The sequence below is a fragment of the Sipha flava genome, unplaced genomic scaffold (assembly GCF_003268045.1).
Source record: "Sipha flava isolate LNK unplaced genomic scaffold, YSA_version1 121_pilon_pilon, whole genome shotgun sequence".
Lineage (NCBI taxonomy): Eukaryota > Metazoa > Arthropoda > Insecta > Hemiptera > Aphididae > Sipha > Sipha flava.
In genome coordinates, this window is record NW_020271747.1 from 1,285,920 (window position 1) to 1,313,183 (window position 27,264).

Below are 27,264 nucleotides of genomic sequence, written 5' to 3' on the forward strand. Positions count from 1 at the left end.
ACCGATCACTAAAAAATATATCAGTACAGATAATAAGCCGTAGGGCGCGAAGAGACGTGAAAAATGTAATAAAATTAAAAAACAAAATAAAAAAAAATAGCCGTGAGGACAAACCACGCGACGACGTAAATAACTTTGGATTCTGCTGCCTGTCAGTTTAAAAAATATATTATATTTCTACAACTTTATTACGATAATAAATAATTACCAGGTAGCGCTCCGAAAATCTATATCGTTGACTAAAGGATAAGAAATTCATTTCAACATTGCCGCAAATGATATTGTACTCGTGCTGGAGAACCGATAACAAAACAATAATAAAGCAAATAATACTCATTGGTTGGCTGGCACGTACATTTGGTTTTTATGATTTTTCGAAACATATATATCCGCATGAAGAGTACACGTTTCGCAATCCGTCGGTATTTAAGCGCAAGAAGTACGAATAGAAAAAATAGTCATACTTCCGTGAGAGGAGAAGGGGGGGTTAAACAGAGATGTAAGCAACATGATCGCTTACTCTTGAATAAGGATGTTATAATGCAGCCCAAGGGATAGGTAAAATTTCCATAACACATTCTCCTTCTTCCCCACCAAACATAGGTCCAGGACCACTGTTGTCGTTCCCGAGTGCGAAAATAATATTAATATCACGTGCACATACGAATTATTATTGTTGCTCGTGAATTTCGAAACGCAATTAAATAGCAGTCACCGCCGGCAGCGGCAGCGAATTCAATGACAAACAAGAAATTTGTATTGTCATTTATACATACGAGCGTACGGTGGTATTTTTATTAATATACACTACAAACAACGGCGACGTATTACACTCCCACCAGTAGCCGATTGCAGTGCGAGAGACGACATCATAATACGCGATTTACACAGTGCTCAGTATCGTTATGTTTATGTGTAATAGAAATAATATCTATATCTATAACTATATATACATTGAGCAAGGAAATAAATACGTATGAACTTTACAAAGATAGCCTCTGAAATATTTTCCTCGAAAACTTATAGTGGAGTTGATAAGTTCAACACACCATAGATCAATTGTAGAAATAATTCTAAGATAACTGCTAAAAACACTATCCTACTTCCTTAAAGTGTGACTTTAAAAAATATTATCCTTTCAAATAGAAAAATAATCGCCGTCAAAAACGCTAAGTAAACCAATTGGCCGTGAACGTTTTATCTTCCTTCGAGTATACACTTTTTGTTAAGGAGAGAGATAGGGAGATTCGGTCTAATTTCGTGAAACCGAGGGGAAAGCTTCCGCACGATCTGGCAACCACGCATACACACGACGGTTTTCTCACGGCGTCACGTTACCGAATCACGACATTTTATCGACTACGACACTACGCCAACGAATCGGTGTTCAAACTACTGTACATATCGAAGGCAATTTAGTAACAAACACATCGCGAGCATATTTATACACATATACAATATATATTTATATACATAGGTGGTACGCGGGAGAATAAATTATTTTTTCGTTCTTGCCGTCATGTTTTTTAAACACAATTATTGCCGGCGAAGAAAAACGCACGTTCAACTCGGTAGAACGCTTTGGGGTCAACGAAACTCTATGTTATACATAGTTAGATGATCGAGTACCGTTTTTTTTTTTTTTTTTCGTAGCAATAGCAACAGCAGCAGCAGTACTATAGTAAGTAGTAGTTGTAAATTTGATTGAGTCGGTAATAAAATAATGACTAGAAATGATTTAGCATAGAAAACTACAGCAATATTCACCAATCGATAACGAATACGATCGCATACACAGAACGTCACCGTCATGTTATTATACTGCAGCACAACACAAAACCTTCGTATTTTTTTTCTCTTCATATCAAATACGTTGAATTTTTAACAATACCCATAATCTGTGGTGCGAACAGCAGTTACCGAAATTAGGTAAAACGATATTCGTTTTATCGTTCAAGTGAATACGCGACACTATATTACCGTATTACTTGGACATATTAAACTGTATAAAACTACTACTGTAGTGTACATTAATATCATTAAAATATGTGTGCTTGTCGTGTCGGTTAATTATCGATAAAACGTTCGGCTAGATACGAAGGAAAAAAAAGACGTTTATTAATTTATAAACCTGCGGCAAACACACGGTGACGAAACGCACACAACAAGAAAATTGAAAAATATTAACAATAAAAAAAATGTAACCATCATATAATCTGCTCTCTCTAGGCCACATACATAAAATTAGTCCTTGGTTACAATATAGTGTCATTTTTATCAATTGAATATTCTGAGCAAAATGTCGTTTCGAATGCAAACACAATTTTTCATATATAACGTACGTGTTCCCGAAACATTTATTAATTATTCACCAAATTAACTTATCGAAACCTCGGACTCGTTATAAAGTACGATATGTACGGTTGGTGCGAACGCGTGCGCTTGCGTGTTCGCGTGGTGAGGCTTACGAACAGTTCGAGCAGTTAAACGACAAATATTTAGGCGCTGCTGTTTTAATCGGCAGAGTCATTTTTTCGACCGCCAAATCTTTTCCTGGGACTTGGTGTGGTTTTAGGCCCTAACACGCGAAAAACGTCAAAACGTTACGTTGGCAGACGAAATCGGCTGATCGAAACGTAAGACACGTCGTGTGAACTCAATAATATCATTATTGATGTTGGAAAATATTTAAATTTGTATGGCGTGCACGACGACGACGAACGTTGTGTCGAGTGCACATCTGAAACAACGGTACTCCGAAATAAGTACTCTCGGTACAAAACGCGATCGGGAAACAATTACTGAGTCCGCAGAAGAGGGAGCACGGTGGCGGGTGGTCCTGCACACGGCATGTAAAACCTCCGGCGACGGCAGATGTTGAAAAGGCAAAACGCGAGTCGGTAAAAATCGTAAAGCCGGAAAAGCTACCGCCGGGCCGACGCGACGTTAAAATCATAGTCTCGGAAACGCCGCGGCGCGCGCGCGCACTCGTGTGCCGAAATCGACAAAGTCGCGAATTTGGGTTATAGACGCGCGCGCAAAAATAAAACACATAGGAATGCGGCGGCGGCACAAACTTTGGCCGGTCATCTCTTCTCTCTCGCTGTCGTCCTTGTCGTCGATGCTCACACACACGCGCGCACGCGCGCACGCACGCACGAACACACGCACACAAGCGCACACCGGCGTTACACTGTAAACTGTGTGCGACGCGCGTATGTGACGTTCGGCCGCCATTGTTCACGTGCGCCCGGCTACACTTCTCCGCCGCTTATTTATTACAAGACGTATTTATCCAGAGCACACATCTCTTAGCTCTCTCTCGCGCGCACACGCACACCCGCACCACGATTCTCACTCTTCTTCCCCGTCCCGTTCACTCCTTCGGGACCCGTGCGAGTGTGCGTGCACCAGTGTATCGGTTAGAGGATACCTTCCGCCCACCCGCCGTCCCACGCTCTTTATTCCTCGCTAACTTGTACAGGACCAAGCACACTCACACGTACAAGAGACGACACACAAGCAACGCTAGCCACGGTAGGCGGCAACGTTCCACGAATGTGCTACGCGAACTTGCCACGTACACACGCGCACGCACGTCTACATTAAACACGGACGCGGCGACGAGACGACGACCTATGAAAGAATCCGTTGCCACAGGCGAATGCGGTTGTAAGAGAAGAAATAGAATAAAAACACGATGTGCATATTATATATAAACCGCGCGTGCGCGCGCACACACGCATGATGTACGGAGGAATTGAAACGCGTCTCACTCTCTCTCTCTTTCTCTCTCTCTCTCTCTCTCTCTCGATGTGTTTTTTTAACGATCCACGGCCGATATCGCCATTTACGGATTTCGTCGTCGCGATCGCGCTTGCAGTCACCGCCACCGAAGCCGGTCGTCGTTGTTGTGCTCGTCGGTCATCATCATTACCACCATTGCTACAGTCATTTGCATTGTGTACATTGAGTCGTCGAAATGTACGATACGGAAAAGAAATTAAATAAAGTTGAGAAACAATGAAAGAAAGAGAGCGAAGCGCCCAGGGAAGAAGGCGGAGAGAAATCGGCAATTGACTAAGAAGAGGAAGAGCAGGCGCGGTACGACGACCATCAAGCAATTTCTCGTTTATTTAAAATAAACGCAAACCGTATTTAAAAAACCCATCGGAGAGGTCGAGGCGTTATCGATCGGCGGTCGTCCGAAAATAATACGACTACTATATACACTACACGACGATGCCGATGACGGAGCAACCCCCCTCGTTATCACCGTCCACGCAGGGGTTCTATTGGTCTTTGTGTGTACTACGTGCGTATGTGCGCGCATTGGCACAACATTGTGTTTTCGATTATTATAACCAGAGTAGGTACTCAGGATTACAACTACTCGACCTGTGCTTTGCGTATGTCTTTCAAACATAAAAATAGAAAAGCATTTGCGATCGGATAAATGCGTCTTCAAAACGAGGAAAGGTCTCGTGCGTTGAAAACATCGTACGCCAAAACAAGCTTCTGTTCGATTTACCCCGACTATATTACTTAAGTATAATTTTATTCATTGATTTTCTTTTGCCATAACACTACGAAAACGTTACCGCGATCGAATATCAATGATGATAACGATCGACGAGCGATTTGCTCATTTACGTGGATTATATATTATAACCAATTATTGTTTTGAACACACACGAGAAACGTATGAACTTAATAATATGTAGATTGTAATACATAAAATTACAGGTGTCGGACTAACCTTGGGAATACATCATCGATAAATGCGCACCGGTCGCTGCTGCTGACGGCGGCGGCACAAGGTAACACGACATATGCACTGGCGACGCAACAATATGAACTCTGCGCCTCTTCCATGGGCCGGGGGGATACGACTGGTCGGGCGAGGAAAGTACACCCCACCGCCGCTCAATCGCTGCCGCCGCCACAGCCGTTACTACTGCTGCTACTCATCGTCCGAGTTTCCACACGACGTAATATTGATTTTACAATGAAATTCGCCGCCGACGATGGCGTTAACGAAAAAAAAAAAAAATAATAAAATAAGGAAAAGCCTAGAAGAACACAGAACGTGGCCGGAGTACACGTCTTGAACGGGAAAACGCCAACGAAGAGATACGCGCGAGCACTCTGCGTACACCGAGAAATACCGGGTAAGAATGCGCGTACGGTCTATAACATTTATTATTTATCGAAAACACGTATCGTCCCGTATACTTTCGGCGATCGTCCGCCGTGAAACGTACGCAGGTCGGGAGTTTATTAAACGCATATTGAATACAAGCGGTATTGTACGCGCTAGAAGGTACGCAAGATATTCACAACGGACCACGGCCGACTGCAGTGTACACTATTGTTATGATTATTATTATCACACGAGGTGTGCGCGCACCACATTCACTACTCTCGCAGCGCACACGAAAACACGACGCGAACGTAAGACACCGACGACGGACCGCGATCGGCACACACGCGCGCACTCGGTGTGGCTGGCGGTTTTGTGAAACGATAACTACGACGACGGCCCGTACGACCCGATGACCGGACTCGGAATGGGAATAATGACTCTATATCCTCTCCTGACGATATGTGTATAAAATAAAATATGACAGTGTGCACACGCGGGCAGCTGCTCTCCGGGTCCGCCGCTCTCCGTATAACACACACGCGCGCGCGCGGTGCACAACACCGTATACTTATTATACATGTACATGGCTCACAGTGCATTCCTTTCCTGTGTTTAGTAATAATAATAACGCTTGACTACTATTCTTTTTTCTCTTTTCTGTTCACTTTTTTCTTCCCTCCCGGTTGCGCGCGATACCCGTTGCGGTGCGACCTTCGCACCCGTCACCTAAGCACTATACCTACCCAAGTACCAACCACCGATGCACGTTAAATTGTTCGTCAATCGTTATCTCTCGCACTACTTGCTCTCTTACCGTCCAACAAGCCCCCGCTCCCTGTAGATGTGAAACGAATTCTCGCCCCAACGAGACACTACTTACCCATCGCTGTGATGTACCAAAAACCGTAGAGCGGTTGGCAAATATTTTAAAATTTCAAATTTTAACATTCCTCCTTCATACCGAGATGCCAAAATTACCGATTTCAGGAAAAAATCATCTGCATGTGTTTTTAACGAAACCGGGCGCGAAATCAGTAGATCACTAATGTTACGCTGTTCTAAAAACAAACGCCATAGAAAATTCCCTAGTCACACAAATTCCGTTATTTTAAACCTTACCACAATCCAAATTCCAGGAAGTTCAACAGAACGCTAGAAAACTATACAATTAAAAACTGCTTTAAAATCACATCTAACCCCTCTACTGTCAGTTGGGCTATATTTAATTAATTAAGCTTACTCGTTAAGCTACTCTTATATACGGATTGTAAATATAATAAAAATACGTTATTTTAAGTGGTTATAATAATAACGAAGGCGGAGGTGACGAAACGTTTCTCTCTAGAGGATAAATCCAAATTCGTCGAAAACACAAACATCACGCGCAATGTCAACACTCATTCTTGACACGATAGTGTGTATTACAAAGGCATTATTCGGTGAACATCTCGTATTATGGCACACGCAGACGTTTCTGTCTCGACGAAATAGAATAAATAAGAGATAGTCGTCACCGTCGATGCATGCAGCTGAAATCAGCTTGAATGTTTAAGCCTAGCCCAGGCACACCATGATACACGTACACGAAAACAGAATCCAAAAAATCATTTTGTTCAAAAATAAAAGGATCCGCAAAACATGATTTAATGTCATTTTTTGTTCGACTTCGATACACCGAATCCAAATTACGTCTACTAAGAAAGAAAAGAAAAAAAAAAAAAATTGGCTCCTGCGCGCAGAAACTTTCCAATTTATAGCGCAAATAAATGCAAAATGAACACTTTACATGTAAGCGAAAAAAAGTATAGCAGATCCCAACGTTGGAAAACACTGATAATGCGCGGCCGATATTGTTTACAGCAAAAATCGGTTGTCGACGGAAATAATATTTCCATTATATATGTAAATACATACATCATGCAGTAGACACAAAACGCACAATATACGGATTACATTATTGCGTATGTACGGCACAATGTGTGCTGTATCGTGTGTAAACAGATATTGCCAATTGAGGTTACACACACACACGCACGCATACGACGCGACGCGTTGGGGAAAAAAAACTAAGATGGCGCCGCCGCACGTAGGTTTTTAGCGATGTAAATCGAAACACGCGTACGCGCAGACAATAACACACATAGCGTTTGGCGTGCATAAGAGCGCAGTAGTTGTGATTTGGTACCGACGCGGCCGTTTAAACGTAAATCCTCGAACGATAGTCCAATATGGCGACTCCTCCACCGGTCGCTGTGACGGCGGCGAACTACGGTAATGTCGACCCGAAATATACATGGCGGCGGCGAGTTCCTCTCGATTGTGTGTATAAATTACAATAATACCGAAGAACCGCCGCACGATAGGTATATAAAACATCGTAATAGGAGAGTGCCAGTGCGCGCATACGTTAAAAAAAACACAATACCTTATTGATATATATATATATATATACCTATATGTTTATGCAAGTATAGAATATATATATATATATACGCATACGATATTATTATTTTGTATGCGTATAAATATACAAGTACATACACTATGTTGGAAAAAAAAATTAAATAAAACGAGAGAACGAAAAGAAAAAGGGAAAAACGACGGGTTCGTCGACGGAGGAAGTAAATGTGTACGAAACGGTCGCGAGTGAGGGGTACGACTTGGCAACGCTGGATTCGTGACGTCACGGCCGCCGCCGCTCATACGGCTGAGTGGGCAGTCAGCTGACTACGAATTCGAACGGTAATGCTACGATTATTTTTATCAGCAGGGCACTGCGGGGCACGTCTGATGTCTGGCGCGCGTAACACGTTCGATCGCGCGGTTGAGTCCGGGTGCCGTTCATACGTATCCTAACGCGTTCCGATACACTGCTGCGCTGCCGCGATTACGCTTTTTCGTTTATAGGTTTTTTTTCTTCACGGGAAATAAAATACACGAATTATAATCTCTATTTTTATATTTTTCGTTAATCGAATGAAGTTAATTTTTAATCAACATACATAGTCCTCTAAGTATCACAAGATACATAAAAGCGGTTAATTAAGGCGCGTTGTGTCGAGTCATTGTCGAATCATTATCGAGGAGTTGTAAAATATTTATCGAATACATATTGGCGTAACTCGTACGTGATCTCGGCATGAAAGACTACGTGAGATTTACCCGTTTATCCTAAAGTTATCGTCGAGAGCACTATAGAAAGAGTTGTATATGTTTTAATTTCGAGTACATACGTAATCAAGGAGACCGGCGGAGGCAGTGTTTTTAATAGAACACTGGACCGCACATAAATTGATCATTCATAATGATAAACGGTGAAAAATAAATTGAAATAAAAAAAAATAAGAAATCGTCGCAATCGTAAGACTCGTAAGACGGGCAACGAACTCGCATGCGTTAGAAATGATGTACACACGCGAATTACTGTTGACGTAATTTTATTATCGTAAATTGTGTCACGGGCTATCAAGTCGGGACGGGGAGCAAAAGGAAATGTATTCACGCTCACGGGCTCGAATCACACAGAAACCACCTACGCCGCCGTCGTATTACTCCTATCCGGATGACTCGAATACACGGCGCTCGTGCGCGTGCGAGACGCCGTCACCGGCTCAGCACTTATGGTCTAAATGAACGACCGGTCGCGCACGGCGAAAATTGAATTATCGCGTTTATAAGCTCCCTGTGTTTTTACGCCTGCGGGACGACGGGCAGGAGAGGGTAGTCGAACAGCGCCAATTCTATTGTGTCTGATGGCAACGGGGAGGCATCGGGGACGGGGTGAGGAGTGGGGGAGACCTCAAGGACCGGTGTGTGTGTGTGTGTTTTGTGTTTGTGTGTGTGTGTGTGTGTGTGTGTGTGTGTGTGTGTGTGTGTGTGTGTGTGTTTTTGTGTTTGTGAGCCGTCGATGTAATTAGCAATTCGATTCACTCTCGATGTTGCCAGACTTACGACAGATTTCACAATCGGAATAGGAAAATAAAAATGAAACATAACGGACAAAACTGGTTGTATTAGTGTTCGTTGGCATCGTTGCCATCGTTTTGCCATGTTAGCATAGATCGCCGCTATGATTTTTTTTTTACACGAACAGACGATGACAGACGATGCTCTAAATACAAACCTCAGGAATTATTCGAATACTGTATTTTATTCATACGTATACGTGTTATGCAATATCTTTTTTCATATTCGCGGGGGTGGAGAGAGGTAGGTAACAATCGTATGTCGACCAATAAATTAACTCTCCAATGTATAAAGGGGTGGGTGTGTGCGCGCGCGCGCAACGAGAACATCAAAAACAAAATGATTTTTATACGCGATGCACTTATACTTAATACGGTGGTGCCCAAACGGTAGGACGCGAAGGATCTGTTATCGAATTTGAAAACAGTTGCGTTTCACGCAACAGTCGTATAATACCGACGTACTTGGTTACAAAAAACCGGATCCTTCCCTACATCAAAACCAGGTAATGATCAAGCAAGGTTATTTTTTTCCGACGATTTCCCCTCACCTCGAGTATTAATTTCAAACCGAGTATGATTAGAGTTCTAACAAAAAATAATAGTTTTCAGTGCAGATGGTGAAACAATTTAGAAAAAAAAACAACTAGTTTTATTAAAGACACAGCGTTTCAACTCCTCCGTTTTTTTGGCTTAGGCGGTGTATTGAAATCTCCCCGAAGCGATTAATACGATGAGGATTAAATGCGTTTTACAAAAATGGAGTTTTCTTGCGAAAACGCATACGATGATGATGACTAGCCCGAATAAGACGAGGCGAAATAATTAAATTACGGTTTATAGTTTTCATCAAAATATCACTACTTTCGCGATTAGTCGGGAATTTCGCACGCCAACAGTTCCGCGGTCTCCGGGAAATTACGAAAACTACGTGTGCGTCAAGGCCCACCGCACGGAATCCGTTACTTGGACATTCACCGGGCTGATGGTCTTCTACTCTAGATCCGTGCACAATCGTATTATTATTATTATTATTATTATTACCATTATTATTTAACGTATATGGTTAACAGAGGTTATTGGTATGCAAGGCGCATTCGTAGGTTGGAATAAAATTCGCAATCATATACAATATGCTTAGATTTTGTTAAACACAAAACATTTATGTACATTGTATACAACCAATTTATTACTATTTCTATGCCGTAGTACGGTATGCATAGGCAGAGTGCGTTAAACTAAATATATTCAGCTGGTGGTAAGGTGGTGGTAGGGGGCGGGTATTGAGTTTTTACATACAACACAGGAGCACAACAAATGTCAAATGTCACGAATTATGTGTGTACACACGGGCGCGATAACAGCAGGACCAAGTCGACGATTCAATCGATGTTCTGGACCGATATGATACGAAAACGCATTTAACAGCGTGATAAAACGATAGTTTAACGATGGCAATCGACAAGTGTGAGACGTACTTCAAACGTAAGTTTGAACTTCGAACAGGCATTTTTACCAGACCGTGGATTAGTAATATACTCCGATTGCACACAGTGATCGTAACATCGAATTCGATCGGGACCACGAGACGTCGGATGAAGTGAATAAATAGTTCGTCGATACTTTGTACGCTCAACAGTTTATAGTTTATTATTTCGAATATTTGTAGTCTAAGACAAATAAAAACGAGAATCTGGGTCGTAAACAATTATCGGTTTACGCCCGTTACACTGTAAGCACTGCTGCTATTGTTGGTAACGGTGCGTCGCAAAACTCTAGGCCGTGTTAATTGAGCCGAGAGAAATAAATAGGGCGACACCGTCTTCGTGTTATTAAAGTGATATTTTAATAATAATAATAATAATAATATTAATAGTGTTAAACGATAATAATCGTGTCAATTTTCCTCCGATCATTCTACCGCAGCGGATTCGGAGCGCGCGACTAGATGCAGACGGACACAGGCCAGTCGAACAGTAATACAGTAATTTGATGAAAAGAAAAAAAAATAAATAATTAAGAAAACGATAATGTCAAACGGGTCATGAAATTTATACGTATGATTCATATATTTTTTTTTCTATTTCGTTCGAAAAAATTCGATCCGCGTTCAAAAGAACGCAACGAAAATGTATTTATTACCATCAATTACACTCGTTCGTTTGTGTGCGCGCGCGTCGTGTATGTAACACACACACACACACACACACTCGCAATCAGGTCTCCGAGGGAAGGGTTACTCGTCGAGTGTTTATCCGGTCACGCTGTGACAATGATCCACGGCCATTCAACGACCTTCCGAAAGCATATTGGCATGGCACAGTGTTGCCATACGGCGTGTCGGAGATTATTTTTAAACACGATAATATTCTCGTCTGTTTACCACTCCACCCCACTCAACGACTGTGGACGGGCGACGGTCAGACAGAGGCTATTTAACTCGTATCATAACAAACGCGCGGGTGTACGAACGCAAACACGAACACGCGCGGGTGAGACTACCCATAATAGTAAATCCACTTGATTTCCGATGCGTTTTTGCTGACGCTTTGCGACCGCCGATTTCTCGAACAAAGAACACCACCGGCACCGCCAATAATACAATACACGCGAAATATTTTGTGTTACGAGTTCCTATTTTTTTTCCCCGTTCACGTGTACGTGTGCAAGCGTACATTACATAAAAGCGATAGTCGCAGTCGGAGAGTGCACGAAAAAATCGGTGTCCGTTTCGCGATGACCTACTTACTTTAAGTAAACGTCGGTTATTGATCAATCTCTCTCTCACTCTCTTTAATGGATATGCATATACATTGTGTAAATAATAGCGAAATATTTTGAACTCGTTTGCGACTATCAAACATTAAACACAATCCTTCGAACAAATAACGTTCACACCACCACCTATACAAAAATACGAAATAAAAAGTTATTGAATTTGTAGAAATATTCTGTGCATACATTTAAATCGAAAGCAAACCAATTCCGCTGCGATTTTCCGGGTCGATGGGAACACGACTGAGCCGGATCGAGTTGGATGGGTTGGTCGAGTACAGAATTAGTGGTATACGGACCGGGGAATGGAGTTTTGGTGGGCTTCGTCTACAATATAACACACGCAAGTGTAAATTTGAACAGTGTCACAAAGTAGGAGTCGTAACTATAGTGCGCGTATGCGGAATGGAAGTTTAACATTCGAAAAGGAAAATGAGAGAGGGTGGGGGAGAATGAAAAAAGGCCCAATGTAATACATTTCGAAGCTTATTGATCGCATTTCAACACACACGCACACGCACATTCGCACACAAAACAGTCAGCCAGCTGCCTGCCATAGTGAGAGGATAAAAGGGGTCGGTGGACACCGCGGTGGTGCGGAGAGGTTAGAGGGTGTAACAGGGATGATGGCGAGGTGGACGACGACGACGATAGAGAGGAGAAAGATGTTAAGGAGGAGGAAGTGTAACACGGGGCGTTTTACATTATCGCGGGCTCGACGGAATTCCCGGCGACATGAGCAGAGGATTTGCCCGGCGACGGCCGTTTGACTTTGATTTCGAAACCATTATGCACGAGCGGAATAGTAGCGAGGGGAAGGCAAAACGGTGGCAGGAGCGTGGGACGATGACGACGACTACGACGAGAGGGGTAACGGAGTACACCAAGATGGCGGACACCCAGGGATCGTTTGTTCGGCCGGGGGATAACTTAACTTTAAACCTCCCCCAACCCGCTTTATCATCGCCTTTCGTCCGCACCACAACGCATATACGTACATGTACCGCAGTAGTGGTGTTGTAGTCGACATAGTCCGCCACCTATTCACACACACACACACACACACTACTTTCCTCACTGCAGCTACTGCTACTTCTATTATTACTACTAGCCGTATACCAACACTACTTGTACTTGTACCCAATATCGATACTACCAATGTATGACACATTGTATCTAACTACGGTTACAGCGATCGGGCGATATCCTTTCGTCCAATAGGTAGCCACGCATAGCATCAGAAACGCGAAGACGGACGCAACAGGACGTTCCGGTCTTGTCGAGCGCAGGGCGAACGTGTGAAAATGGGTTCGCATCACGCACGTATAGGTAAACTTGCTCGCTCGATCGATGTGCGGGATCATGCACACACGCTGGCGGTGAAACGTTCGGTGGTGGTGAAGTGGTGTCGTGGCGGTGATGGGGAAGAGGTGTTGCTGGGGAGACGGTGTTGAAGTGGTGGAGGTTGCGGCAGCGGCCGCGGGTTGAAGTTTTACAACATTCGGCGCTCAGCGATGGCGTATATGTATGTATGTATGTATGTATGTATGTATGTATATATATGTATGTGGCTATGTTTAGCGAAACGACCAGAGCAGTGTGCCCCTCACATAATAAATATACACGTCTCTCCACCGTCACTCTCTTTCACCCCTTCACCGGTTCACCACCAGTACCACCACCAGCCCGCTGGCCTACGCCGCAGCTACGGCCACACAGCCACCGCCACCCATCCTCTTCCGGAGCTCACTGCCGTTCAATAGAAAACGCCATTTTATTGTATTGTACACACACACACACATATACTCGCAGAAATACGTATACATGTATACGATACAACCTCTCTGACGGTTCAACCGAGAAACGACGACGTTTCGCCCCCCTGTTGAATACCACCACCGTCGCCACCGATTTTGCACCCCGAACGCGCACACATATAATCATATATGCTATATATATTTATATACACATACAACCCACCCCACCATCGTCTTCCTCGTCCGATATCCTCTCTATTACCAGTGGTACCTGGACGCCGGTCGATATTATATTCAAAATGAAACGGTTTACGTATTTCCTTCCAGTTTAGATGTTTTATACGCGCGTGGATAAGCTATGACGATAATATTATTATAACATAACGTGTACACACCGTCAAACGCTGTGGTCCCCAATTGTTCTTCCGCGTTTCTTTTCAAGAGTAGTTTTGACAAACCGTTTTGTTTCCCTAGCTTGCGCACTCGTATCACGGGGGATTACCCCGCCAATGATTCAATGAGCACGAGAGAAAGATAAGAGAAGAATAATGAAAACGACGGTTATTCGACGAGGTGATTAACCTTTAATTCGTACAGTGAATATAGTCGACATGCGTGGTAGGTAGGAACGAATTTAAAGAATTTTTAAGATAACTAGGTTATTGTACGCAGTGAAAAGTTAGTGATGATGTGGAACAGAGGGCGATGGCTAATTCAGGAATGTCGTTTTTAAAAAACGGAAAAGAATATTACCTCTCGACCACGGGAGGTAACTGTGGCTAGAAAATTGTTATTTTATATTTCAAAGAACGGTACACCTTTGAACATGTGTTATTTACGATACATATGCATTTTTATATGCGTTTGTTATGTGTATTATATACATTTTTCTTGGTCGACGCGCGCAGTAGCTATTATAATAATAGAAATCAAACAGACCAATAACAAAATACAGACTGCTCGTCGTGTAATAAACGATTTCGAGCAGCGATTGTTATACAGTCGTTTAGACACGCACAACCATCGTTGCCGCTTCAGTTTGATCCAAATACACTCACACACACAAACAAAGCGTTCGAGAGGTTCAGTGGCGGACCACAGACTCACCGGTATTATTACACGGGCGGTCGGCGAGGGGACTAGGGGTTAGGACACAACAAGGACCGCTGCAGTTTATTTTTCTGTTCACGTTGGCCTCACTGATTATTAATAGTCGAGTTACGTATTGTATATTTTTCATTTTTTTTTTAACTGCAGCAGATTATTCATAATTCATGTAATGCACGAATAGGAGTCGTGTGCTAATTTGTAAATGTAACAACAACCGTCGGTAGCGAAGGATCTACACACGACAGGAGCACGTTGAGATAAACGTGGAGAAAAAACAGATACCGAGGACAGCTTTTAAGACTGCGGTGATAAGCGATATAGTAGTATGCAAATAAAGTTTTACGCAGAAACAAAATAAAACTAAAAAAAAAGCCGTAGATTATAAACCGAATTTTGTACTCACCACCTCCTGATAGCCAATGGATCTCCGTCATCCCGTCAGTTCATATTGCCAATGTTTCATTTGTAATCTGGAAAAACAATAACGGTTTTTTCTTAACAATAAAAAAACGGGTGACGCACGTATCACAATAAATGGCGTAGATAAGAATTATAATTTAAGGGTAATAACCGACTAACCAAATAAACCGACGAGAGGATAAATGACCGATATCAAAAATCACATTGATGGCGTAACGGGGAAGGGTGCGCGGTCTCGAACACACCGATAACTTTAGCCGATTGGAGCCTTGTCGCGCGTTATCAATGTGTGTTCACACGTGTGATAACACGCGTGCGGAAAAAACTGATAATGAAAGTTTCTCCGCCGGAAGTGGCAGTACAATACGGACGCGAAATACAACGACAATGTAACGATGGATGGTTGATAAATACCGTTGTTCGAGGTGGCAGCCGTGGTAATTCGACCGACGGCGTAGGCGGTGGCGGCTACGATTTCCGAGACAAACGAGACCGCTGCGACGGCGGCGGCGGCGTCGGAGCGCGCGCACACGCCGGACACGGCGGCGTCGGTAAAATTTCGCTACGTCCGAAACACGCACTCAAAACACACACGGTGCGATTTTTAACTATTCGCAAACGGTCGCAGTGGACAACGGCGACGGCGGCGGCGGCGGCGGCGACGTTGGCGGCGGCGACGACGACGGCGACGTTGTGCTACGGTCGGCGAGGAACATTGTTGTGTTATGCGTGCGCGCAGGCACGAATGACGGACGTTTGAAAACACTCGTTCACACACACACGTACACTCCGGAACACGCAAACGAAACGATCGCGGAGAGCGCCGCACTCGACGGGATTAATCGAATGTCGGGGGAAAGACAGAAATTATTAAAAATTTGAAAAAAATAAAAACAAACGGACGATGATCACACCACACAGACACACGCTCGCTGTGGCTCGACCCAAAGGAATAGGCGAAATCGTTGAGGATAATTTTCGTAACGTCGAGCAGTCGTTGCTTCAACGGAATGATTGTAAAAAAAAAAATTAAAAAAAAAAAAAAACACACGAAAACTAACGACGAGTGATAATGAGCATAAACCCGTCGCGGCGATTAAATGGCGAACACTACTACGCTATACTATATAATAATAATAATACTACTATGCGGCGGCGGCCGGTGGTGGCGGTAGTGGTGGTAGCGGCGGTGGCGACGACGACGACGACGTCGACGGGTAAGCAGTGCGTGCGTGCGTTGTCGATACACGCACACGAACGCGGTCGGCGGCGGTGATGACGACGGCGGTGGCGGCGGTACACATGCGTTTGCGGCTAAGCCGGCCGAATTAATAAACAGCGCAACCGACACTGAGCTGCTGCTGCTGCTGCTTGGCTGCTGCCGCCCGCTCTGCACGCCCGCGAGTGTGTGTGTGTAATTTTCCCGGTGTACGTGCGTGCGTGAATGTTTGTGTGTTTGCGCACACACACACGCGCACGTGTGTGTGTGTGTGTGTGTGTATTACTGTGTATTGGCAATGCGGGCAGGTGACAACGCGTCGCCGTTCCGTAACCATTGCCACCGCTACCCGTCTCCGACCGATTTGGCGAAAACTTCTTCTCTCCACTGTACCGCCGCCGCACTGCCACCACGTACTCCTGCCGTCCCGTTCAAAGGTTTCGCCACCGCCGCCCATACATTATTGCAATCCCTTACGCGTCTCGTAAGACGACCGCCGTCGGATCCTTCGGCTCCTCGACCTTTCCGCCCGTCCCGATTAACCACCATCCCACGACCGGAAGAAGAGAATCTCGACCTTAAAATATTCCTGCTCGTACGAGCGCGTCAATACACTTCGTCGTCGGCTTTGTATGGGCACATTTATCGTTATCACGAGAGATGTCACCGCGCGCGTTATCACAATCGCACACGGCCTCAGTGCCAATACAAGATTTCCTCCCACTACGTCCGACGATTTCTACCACTATCGGTCTCAAAACAAGTTAATCGTTGCCGCCGTCAATTTTTTCGATAATATTATAGACTTCAATGTGTACTTACTTAAACACTGGAAAAAAAACCGCCGTTGCGCCTTGCTGCGAGTACTAACGGTCGTGTCGGCCGTCAAAGTCGAGTTTTGCGAGGTTAAGGATAAAGATTCCAGTGAAACCGATTTATCTATCAGGATAAATCGTATTCTGTTAGAGATTGGATTATGAAAAAATCATTATAATACAACAGGAGAGGTGAAACTCGTCGATATATTTGCTTTTAATTAATAAATCAGTCATTGTAACCCAATAAAATATTAAAACATAATTGGCTGAAAAAAGATAACTTTTTTCTTATATCGAAATTAGCAGGAAATGCAGTATATCGTCTTTATCAACAATAATAATAATTCTCATAAACTATAAGCCAAATAAATCAATTTCACTGCATTATGGAAATATATTCAACAAGTAGTTCGATTAATCATATAAAATGCCTCAAATTGGAAGACGGTTAACAAAATAGAAAAATGTAATCTTTACACACATTTTCTCATTTTCCCGACGAATTTCTGAACAATGACATTGATATAATGATAAAACACTCGAGTGTTTTTTAAGTGTAATTTTATCTACAAATACCCAAATATGTTGTATTAAGTTCTTCGAATGGGAAGTGATGACTTAATGGAACTGATAATTTTATTTTATTAAAGGCATAATTGATTATAAATGTATATAAATTAAATCATGTTCGTAAATATGATAGCCTTCATGATTAATGAATGTGTATAATACATACAAATACGATTGAAAATACTGTTATAATACTGTGTTATGTTAAATTGAAATTTTTCGCGAAAAATGTTATAAGTGCTTTCGTTGGATAATTTATGTAAGCTCGTACATCATGATCTTTTTATATATAACTTATAACCATATTTTTCAGAAAATGCACTCCATTGTTTAAATTTGACTTTTTCTTAAGTATAAATAATTACGTTTTTATGGATAGTAAAATTGGAGTAAAAATTCTAGACATCTGTTCTTTACTAAAATAATATATTGATGCTTAAATGGAAAAATTCTTAAATTATTTTTAACGAGTACATAAAATGTTAAAATATTCTGTTATATTTTGTAAAGTTCAAAATTTAAATTTGAAAAATCAACATATATACTGAATATTGTACGCTGATGAACATATATATATATATATAGTAATCTGTATTTGAGTTTTGTAATATAAGCATTTATATGGTTATTAATATATTAAAGAATTTTTGCACACATTCAGTGATTATGCCACTTCAGTTTTCTATTAAGAATGTCAAAGTTCGGTTGATTTTATTTAATTATGCTAATAAGAATAATAAGATATAAAATAAACTAATTCAGTTTATTTATTGAATATAGGGATATCAATTCACGCAATATTCTCTCCCAAATGGTGCCTCTGTAATGACTTTATCATGATCATTTAGTATTAGAATTTTAATGAATAAAAAAATTGTATACTTACAGCTTTTCTACTTTAGATTCCGCAGATAAATAATACGAGTATGTATTTCCAAACTTCACTATGTAATCATTCAACGCCTGAAAACACAATCAATTTTTGTCGATTTAAATATAACTGTATAAATTATTATTAAACACTAAATATAACAACTACTATTTGCTGTAGTCACAATAAAGTCGTACTTATGAATTTCGTAGAGTATATTTTAAACCACGTTAATTTGTTTTTCAAACACCAATGATTTTAAATAAATAATTAGCACTTTATTAAATAAAATCTACTACAAGTTTTAATCACAAAACACTATAATTCATTTTGTTCAGATTTTTTGAATGAATAACGATTAAATAAATGTGACATCTTAGAGAAACTAACAATCGAACTTTAATAGAGCCATCAAGAACTTTAAAATAGATTTTTTAGGTTCACAAACATCACATTTAAAAAAGTAAAACCAGTAAAATTATGTTATATTTAATATCGATTTTTTTTATTTTATATTCCACCAATTATCCAATTTATTAGTAATTATTATTCCTACCTAGTAATTAATCACCCCACGCGATATGGCATATCATATTTTTGCTTGGTAATGTCACTTTATCACTTTATGAACCTTAATAAATACAAAACAAAATTTAAGAATATACACATAAAATATTTTACCATGAACTTTGATAACAATTATATTATATTTTTCTTGGTGATTATTAATTTGTAAACAATTTTTCAATAATATCATCCAATATTAAAACCGTATAAGTTTGAATGACTCATTAACAATATTTTAATACACAATTTAAATATATAAGATATTTACTATTCATAATTTATAATTGGAATAGAATTATATGACTCTACCGATTGATAATTAAAGTTGCAATACAAAATAAAACACCAATACAGCCAAAAAGTACTCTTCTAAAATCTTTAAACCCATAACTTATTGGATTATTCAATTAATATTATCAAGTGCTATATTTCTGGGTTCCCTATTACTTTCTAGTTTTGCGGGTCCAAAAATAAAATACACATGGTCAGGTTAGTAACCAGGTTAACTAACCTTACTAGTCAAGGAACGGATGATAACACTCCCAATATTCAAATTAGCATTTCTTCATTTTTTTTATACAATGTTTTTAACAAATTTAAAAATAAATTTACCAGACAATGCAAATATTTTTCGTTGATAATTATCTACTGCATCAAAACTAGCCTATACAGACGTTAACCTATAACGCTGTAATTTTAAAAACTTGATGTGTAATCATTGATAATAACAATTTTCTAAGTTTTGATATTGACAATAATTTAATATTTATAAATAACTTTACAAGGTTATCTTATAATTGCATAAGTAAAATTTAATAATTTCACAAAGTTTTAAATAGTTAAATTTTACACGGTACATAGGATTTTATTAGCTATAAACATATAAATTTACGGTAAAAACCTTACATAAAGGACTTTTATAACGAGTAATTACAGTTATTTCAATAAAAGGATAGACTCATTGGCATGCGCGGACCCGTATTTTATGGGGTACCTTAAGGCCGTATTTAGTGCAGGGTAAAAGAGCATGGGCCAGGGACGCAATTTTAAGAAGGGCGCAAATGTCAACACTACTTATGTAATATTTTTCACAAAATATTTGAAAATGCATATTTATTTAAATTTGTTTAATTATTTTGTTAAATAATACATACGATATACCAAATTTAACATCATTTGAAAATTGATATAACTTACCAAAAATTATTACCAAAATAGATATTCTAAAGCTGCGGTTCCCAAACTGTACATCGCGGTGCCCTAGGGGCACCACGACCACTTTCTAAGGGCAACACGGTCTACGGTAGATAATAAATAGTTAAAAAGGTTTAAATTGTTTTTCCTTATTGTTTTAGTAAAAACTTTATAGCAAATAATGTAATATTTTCTGTTGTATATTCGTATATTCTCATATTAACCTTATATTTGTATATAATAATTATAATCATAATAACAATAATTTTTATTTATTTATTTTTTAAGTTTAAAAATGCATTAATTTATAATTAAGATAAATTTTAATAAAATTAATAAAATGGGTTATCAATAAGTATTTTTTTTTTGTTCTATCTTTAATGTTATTCACAACAGGGCACTGTGGCTAAATTGGGTCTAAAAAAAGGGACCGTGGAAAAAAAAAGTTTGAGAACCGGTGTTCTAAAGCATATTCATCTTTTTACAAGATTTATATCCGAACTTAGAGGTGGCACTACGAATATTTTTAATGATTCCTGTCACAAATACTATTTGTGAAAGAAGCTGCAGTAAGCTGAAAATTATAAAAAATGATATTAGATCAACAATAGGTCAAAGTCGTCTCACTAGTACGGCTACATTGTCAATAGAAAAATATGTAGTTAAAACAATTTCATTTGATAATGTCATTGATAAATTTGCCTCTATAAAACCAAAAAAAGTACCATAGTAATATTGTATTAAAATTAATTTAAAATCATCTAACACAATTGTAAAACTAAAACATTTAAAGAAAATGACATGTTTTTATAATGAATTGATTGTTTATATTTTAAAGTAATACAAATAGCTATTAAAGTTTATTAGTAATTATCACCTTGTATACTATGTTTTTATACATGCTTTATATATCTAAAATTATTTTTTGTCAAAAAATGCAAATTTCCCTTGTGGGGTAGCGCAAATACATCCAGGGGCGCCATCAAATCTCAATACGGCCCTGGGGTGCCTATAATACTTTTGGGCCCTATCTTAACAAAATGGGAATGTATATTTAATAAATTATATAAATAATTAAAATAATTTTTATAAGCATTGTCACTTGTTATTGTATATTATATTTATGCTATGTAGTATTGTTGAAGGGTTAAGCCCGTAAATCTTAATAAATTAAATTAAATTAAATAAACAAAATTTTAATTTTTTTATTTAATATTGTAGTATATTACTACCAATGAATATGCTTTACTTGAATCTCGTATATTATTTTCAGATAGCTTCAATTATTTATGATTTGTAATCTTGTAGTCAATTATAGCTGTTTTATAATCATAATAAAATATTGGACGAAAATTTAGAAAATTTAGTTTTTATTTTTTCTACAACAGAATATATTTTAAGTATTTTTTACCAAATAGTTTAGAATAAATTAAATAATCGCAAAGTTATAAATGAACAATGGAAGCTGGAATGGGATTCCTTACCAGAATCCTATGCTTTTGGTTATAGGTCATTATTTAAAAACATCCCTAATCGACCATGGTTTCATTCCCTAAAGATGAGCCGTGCAGCCATAGCTAAATTCACTAGATTACGCACGGGCCATAGCCTATTACCACACCACTCATTTAAATTGGGACTCAACAGTAGTGCGTGTTGTCCTCTACCCAACTGTGGTGGAAAATACTGTGATTTCCATCACCTACTCATTAATTGTCCATCTCTATCTATCCAAAGATCTCAACTAAAGATTCTCTTTTTCATCTCTGGTATTAATTTTTCCCTTATTGATGCTCTTTCAACCGACAATACCAATATAATTAAACATACGCTAAATTTTATCCTGCAATCAGGTCTCCGAATTTAAGAGTGTGAGCTTTACCAACCTTAATTTATTTCGAATTCATGTATATAATTGTCGAGATATTATAATGTAATGTTAAAATCTCATTAAAAAAAAAAAAAAAAAAAAAATTAAATTTAATTTGAACAACATCAGTTAAAATAAGGGCCTCATGCCCTTAGATTTCAATTTTAGGGTCCTATATACATTTTTATGATGTCTGGTCACACCCGGAACTACCTGTTCCCACGTTTATGGATAGACTCTGTCAATGTTTTACTAATTAAATATTCTAATTAAATTAAATTTTGGTCAATGTGTATAGATTTATATAGTGACGATGAAAATTTTAATTTTAGAATATGTACGTTAAGTACAACTACATTTATTTCCATCATATTATGTGGGTTAATTCATAAATACATATTAAAAACTATATCATTTCAAACTGTGCACTAAATAATATGCAGTTTCTGTAGTCTGAAGAATAAACGTTAAATCCAGTTATACTCCGGATAACAAACCGTTACAATACCTCGCACGGTTTCATAGTTTAGAAGTATAGTCCGTATTTGGTATTATTCTTTCTTACATATGTATTTATGGTTTCTTGTTTCTAAATAATTTAATTGAAAATTGGATTTTAGGAAAGACAAAATACTTAAACAAAGACAAATTTTCTGATATTTATAACAAATTAACACATTCTATCTAAAAATAATTTAATAAGTTAAAAATATGTTTATTTAAAACCTAATTTTTATTTGCAACAGTAAAAATAAGTTACAGACAGTAGCATATTTTCAAAAGTGATTTTATAATATTATAAAAATACATATAAAGGTATTAATTAATAATTATATTATTCTATTATTACAAATATTATAAATACGAATTAAGAGTTCTTTGTTATAAAAAAGGTAAACGTCTTTTTTTTTTTTTGCAGTTCATCAATAATTTCTACAGTCGTTATTAAATAGTTTTCATTTATGTATAACATCGCTAAACCGAAAATGTTTTTTTTTTCTGGGATTGATCAAGACCAGGGATACCCCTCCCCTCCGAAAATATGCCATTGTTACACACATATTATTACGGAAATATTTTGGAAAATGATTTGTAAAAGTAATAAGTATATCTTATAAATAGCGCTACATGAATAATAACTAGGTGCACTATTATATTAAAATTAACCGAGGACAATCCTTTTAATAATGTAAACCTTTATGAAAGCCCCTCCACCATTTTAAAAAGTTAGAAACTTGATAATTCATACATAAAAATGTTATTTAAACATCAAATTTTGTGATATTGCAATAGAAGCTATAGGTTACTTTTTTAAAAATTTGATATTCAGTAAAAATAAATAAATTACTCCTATCTACAAAACTACATATATTTGAAATAACGAAATTTTTTATTATCTGATATTATAAGCTATATATTAATTATCTTCATCAATAATTAATAGTTATGTATTTGATTGTATTCTTAAGATAAACATTTAAAAAAATAGTTTTCTAAAAAAACATTTTAATTGATTTGTAAAAATTAAAAAATACCTAACTTATAACTTCAAACTGTTTAAAAAAAAAAATTGCACAAGAAAAAAATCGTATGAGGAAATATTGAATACTCAAATATATTGACTTCACACTGCATATTATCACGAAAGATCAAATGTCAATAGTCTTTTCAAAACGTACCAACTAAATAACATGTATAAGCAATTATTATTTTTCTTTTTTTGCTTTTATATAATATATTATAAGTATTAATATTCTATACGATATCAGACATATATATTATATAAACTATAAATACATTTTAGTTCGAAAAAATTATTAGTAAATCATATTTTGGATAAAATATCAAAATTGTCGTACTAATATTTAATTAAAATTTGGAAAACCCAAGTATATTATTACTATTTCACTTCAAAAATCAAAAAGACCAACTTCGAACACTCAGCAATGTATAAAAATTAAGAACCCGTGGCGCATACAAGTGGAGTTTCAACTATCTCACATTCGATCAACCAAATTGATAACAGAAAACTAATTAAATAATGGTCAGAGCTAGAGATTTACCAATTCAGTATCCCTATTACAATAGGGATTAATATCCTAATAATGCTAATACATTAGCAAGTGATTGTTGATATTTTACACCGACAAAAATCATATGAACAACAATTAAAAATATTGATATTTTTTTAGTTGTTCCAATATTTAAATGCAAAGATGTTACATAATATATAACTGAAATTAATAATGTGATGATGATTACAAAATAAAGGTAAAACCGCGAATTTACTATAAAAATCAAAAGGTCTCAGGTGTACTTAGATATAAAAAATCATGAACATACCCGGTACTTCCACCTATGTAAAGGAGTTCAATTTTTTTAGTCCCGGGCTTCAAATTTCCTAAATCCAGCACAGAGTACCGCCGACTCTCTTATCTCTGGTATATTGTGGCGCATTTTCAATTTTTTTCTGGGGAAGGGGTTGAATAATATCGACATGATATACTTATACTGATATAAAGAAATACGGGTACCTATTTATAAAGTGGTGATACATATAATCCGCGCATAATAAGTTTTCGAACGTTCGACTGCGTCCATAGCTAATTTTAAACTGTATTTTAAATAAATATTTTGTTCACGGGAAAAAACAGAGTTCTATATTTTTGAGTTCTGCGGAAGTCCAGTACCCCTGGACATCCCCCATAAATATGCTAATGCTGGTTAAAATCTAGCAACACCCCAATTTATTAGGCGGTCTTTCTTTGTCTAAAACGAGAGAGTCAATTTGAGTAAGTCTCATTATATTTGGGACGATAAAGATTCTGAGGTATTTGATTGATATTAGTATACCATCGATTTTATTAATAATTAACTAAACGTTTTGATGACATCTTCAGTAATCAATATGTCTTTAATCTTTAATCTCGGTAGATTGAGATTCCATATATCGTTGACTTGGCATTGGTTCTAATTATTTTGAAAACTGTTATTATATTAAGCAAATAAAACATAAGATATATAAGACATAAAAAAAGATTATACAATTACTGAATAAATGAATTTGTGAAATTAAAATAGTATTATTAATACATTTTAAAACTTTGGTAATATCAATATATTTATAACCGACTGGACAAGGTACAGGATTAATTTAAAATTTACATACTTTCTGCAATAAATTGATTTGGAATTCATAATGAAACTCCTGCTTGGTAGTCGTGGACCACTGATACAAACTTTAAATTTAAAAATAACAGCAGAAAACAATTAAACTTTGCAAATAATTATAAAATAATAATAGTATTGTTTTACTCGTATTATTTCCATAAAACTTATATTACCGAGTATACAAAAATCAATGATAAAAGCGGGAGAATAATTTTTATTCACTGTGTATCAATAGTTTTAATGATGATGAATTTTCAAATATTTATTTGTACGTAAATCAGTGAAGGTTGATAGGTTAATTTTAAATTATGTTTATTATAGTACCTACACAATAATACTACGAGATAACCCATTTTTATTATTACCTATAATATATAGTTAAGTTAGATTAAAAGGTGTTAAAAGCTACTTGCATTGAAAATAACTTGAAAATAACGCTTTGAAAGAGTTGGAAAACGTATGCGATAAATCTATGCATTCAAAAAGACAAAAGAAAATCTCAAGTAGGTCGTAATATATGAATGTAAATACATTCTTACATAGAATTCTATGCGTGCGTGTGTGTATAATTTTGTATACTGATACAGCGGTACATACATTGATACGCATGATTAACAGATTAATTCACGCATCGTGTAAAATAAAAATGTAAGTTTCAAACCAACCTTTAAACCGCTGAAATATTTTTTTGACTTTCTGTTACGTGCAATTATTTGTGGGCAGTTGCTCGTGAACGGATATACAGATACCACACACGAAATGCCAGGATAAAATTAAAACATTTTTAAAAATCAAATAAATTCGCAGCGGTGTAAATCGTTAACTCGCTAATAAACAACTGTGTACTAAATGTGTACGCAAACAAATGAATTGGGCACAAACACTGCACAGTTTATAAATTACACACCTCGGCACCGGACAGCTAAGTGACGGAGATCGTGGAATGACTGATTCCGCTGAAATCTGATATGAAGACCATCTCTTAGCGTTCTCGCATCTCCATGGCGAGCCATGATAGGATATTATTTTGATTCTATAACGCTGTTAGTGTGATGTACATCTATTTCCTATGATATGCGGCGGAGCTGAACATGTTTGTAACGATCATTGTAACACACGTACGCGCATAACGCGCTCAACTGTTTCACTACACACTGTATCAAAGTGTAAAATACATGTGTACACACCGCATATATAGATTTGTTTTCGCATTCTGAGTAGTAGACGCCGCCGTCGATTTGAACGTTTTTCTTTTCGAGAACCGTGTATAATGAATACGGAAAATAAAAACAATCGTCAATTAAAGGTCAGTCGTATTCCATTTTTTTTTTCTATTCGAATTGCGTTATGTCCGGCGTATATGCATCGTCAATGCCATTTACGCTGTACGTAACAGCACTACACGCCTACTCCACCTATGCACTCGATACGTTTTGTGTTTCGTTTACAAACTCGATTCGAAATGTTATTTTTCGATATCACTTCGAAAGTTTTACCAACCGCAAAAAAATAATAGTATATATCATATCGACCGTCGACTGAAACTTGGCACAAAGAGAAATATATTTATTTAATTTAGCTTCTCATAAGGAAATTCGACAAGAAATAGACAAAATAATTTCTGGGCTTAATACCTACTTCATATATCACATTTCTGAAAATTAGCCTTGGATTTCCAATAATGCAATACGTTTACCTACGTTTGAATTAAATTATTATGGACGACGAGAAAAATTGTGTAAAGCATTTTCGTGTCGAATTAAAATCATGTAGGTCGGTTTAATCATTAATGTCAATTGAATTTGTCCGAA

The 27,264-nt window shown here is 37.8% G+C and overlaps 1 protein-coding gene and 1 long non-coding RNA gene across 9 annotated transcripts in view; both read right to left on the minus strand.

Moving 5' to 3' along the window:
* LOC112693996 (serine/threonine-protein kinase tousled-like 2) overlaps positions 1-17,233 on the minus strand; it is a 39,821-nt gene extending 22,588 nt beyond the window's left edge. Inside the window, exons 1-2 of one of the 8 annotated variants that reach the window (XM_025569300.1) lie at positions 17,215-17,233; positions 15,157-15,223 (exon numbers count right to left, since the gene is read on the minus strand). In XM_025569300.1, coding sequence (XP_025425085.1) covers positions 15,157-15,187 — 31 coding nt within the window. In that variant the 5' untranslated portion in view covers positions 15,188-15,223; positions 17,215-17,233. Of the gene's footprint in view, positions 1-4,759; positions 5,584-15,156; positions 15,224-15,332; positions 15,557-15,587; positions 16,296-16,316; positions 16,533-17,214 lie in introns of those variants that run through there. The other 7 variants (XM_025569302.1, XM_025569301.1, XM_025569298.1 and 4 more) reach the window with 7 other exon arrangements.
* Positions 17,234-18,434: 1,201 nt separating this feature from the next.
* Positions 18,435-26,792, minus strand: LOC112693997. Its single transcript, XR_003149528.1, has 3 exons — positions 26,119-26,792; positions 18,667-18,743; positions 18,435-18,609 (listed from the first exon to the last, which is right to left on the minus strand). It is a non-coding gene; the product is annotated as an uncharacterized LOC112693997 (long non-coding RNA).
* Positions 26,793-27,264: the final 472 nt, after the last annotated feature.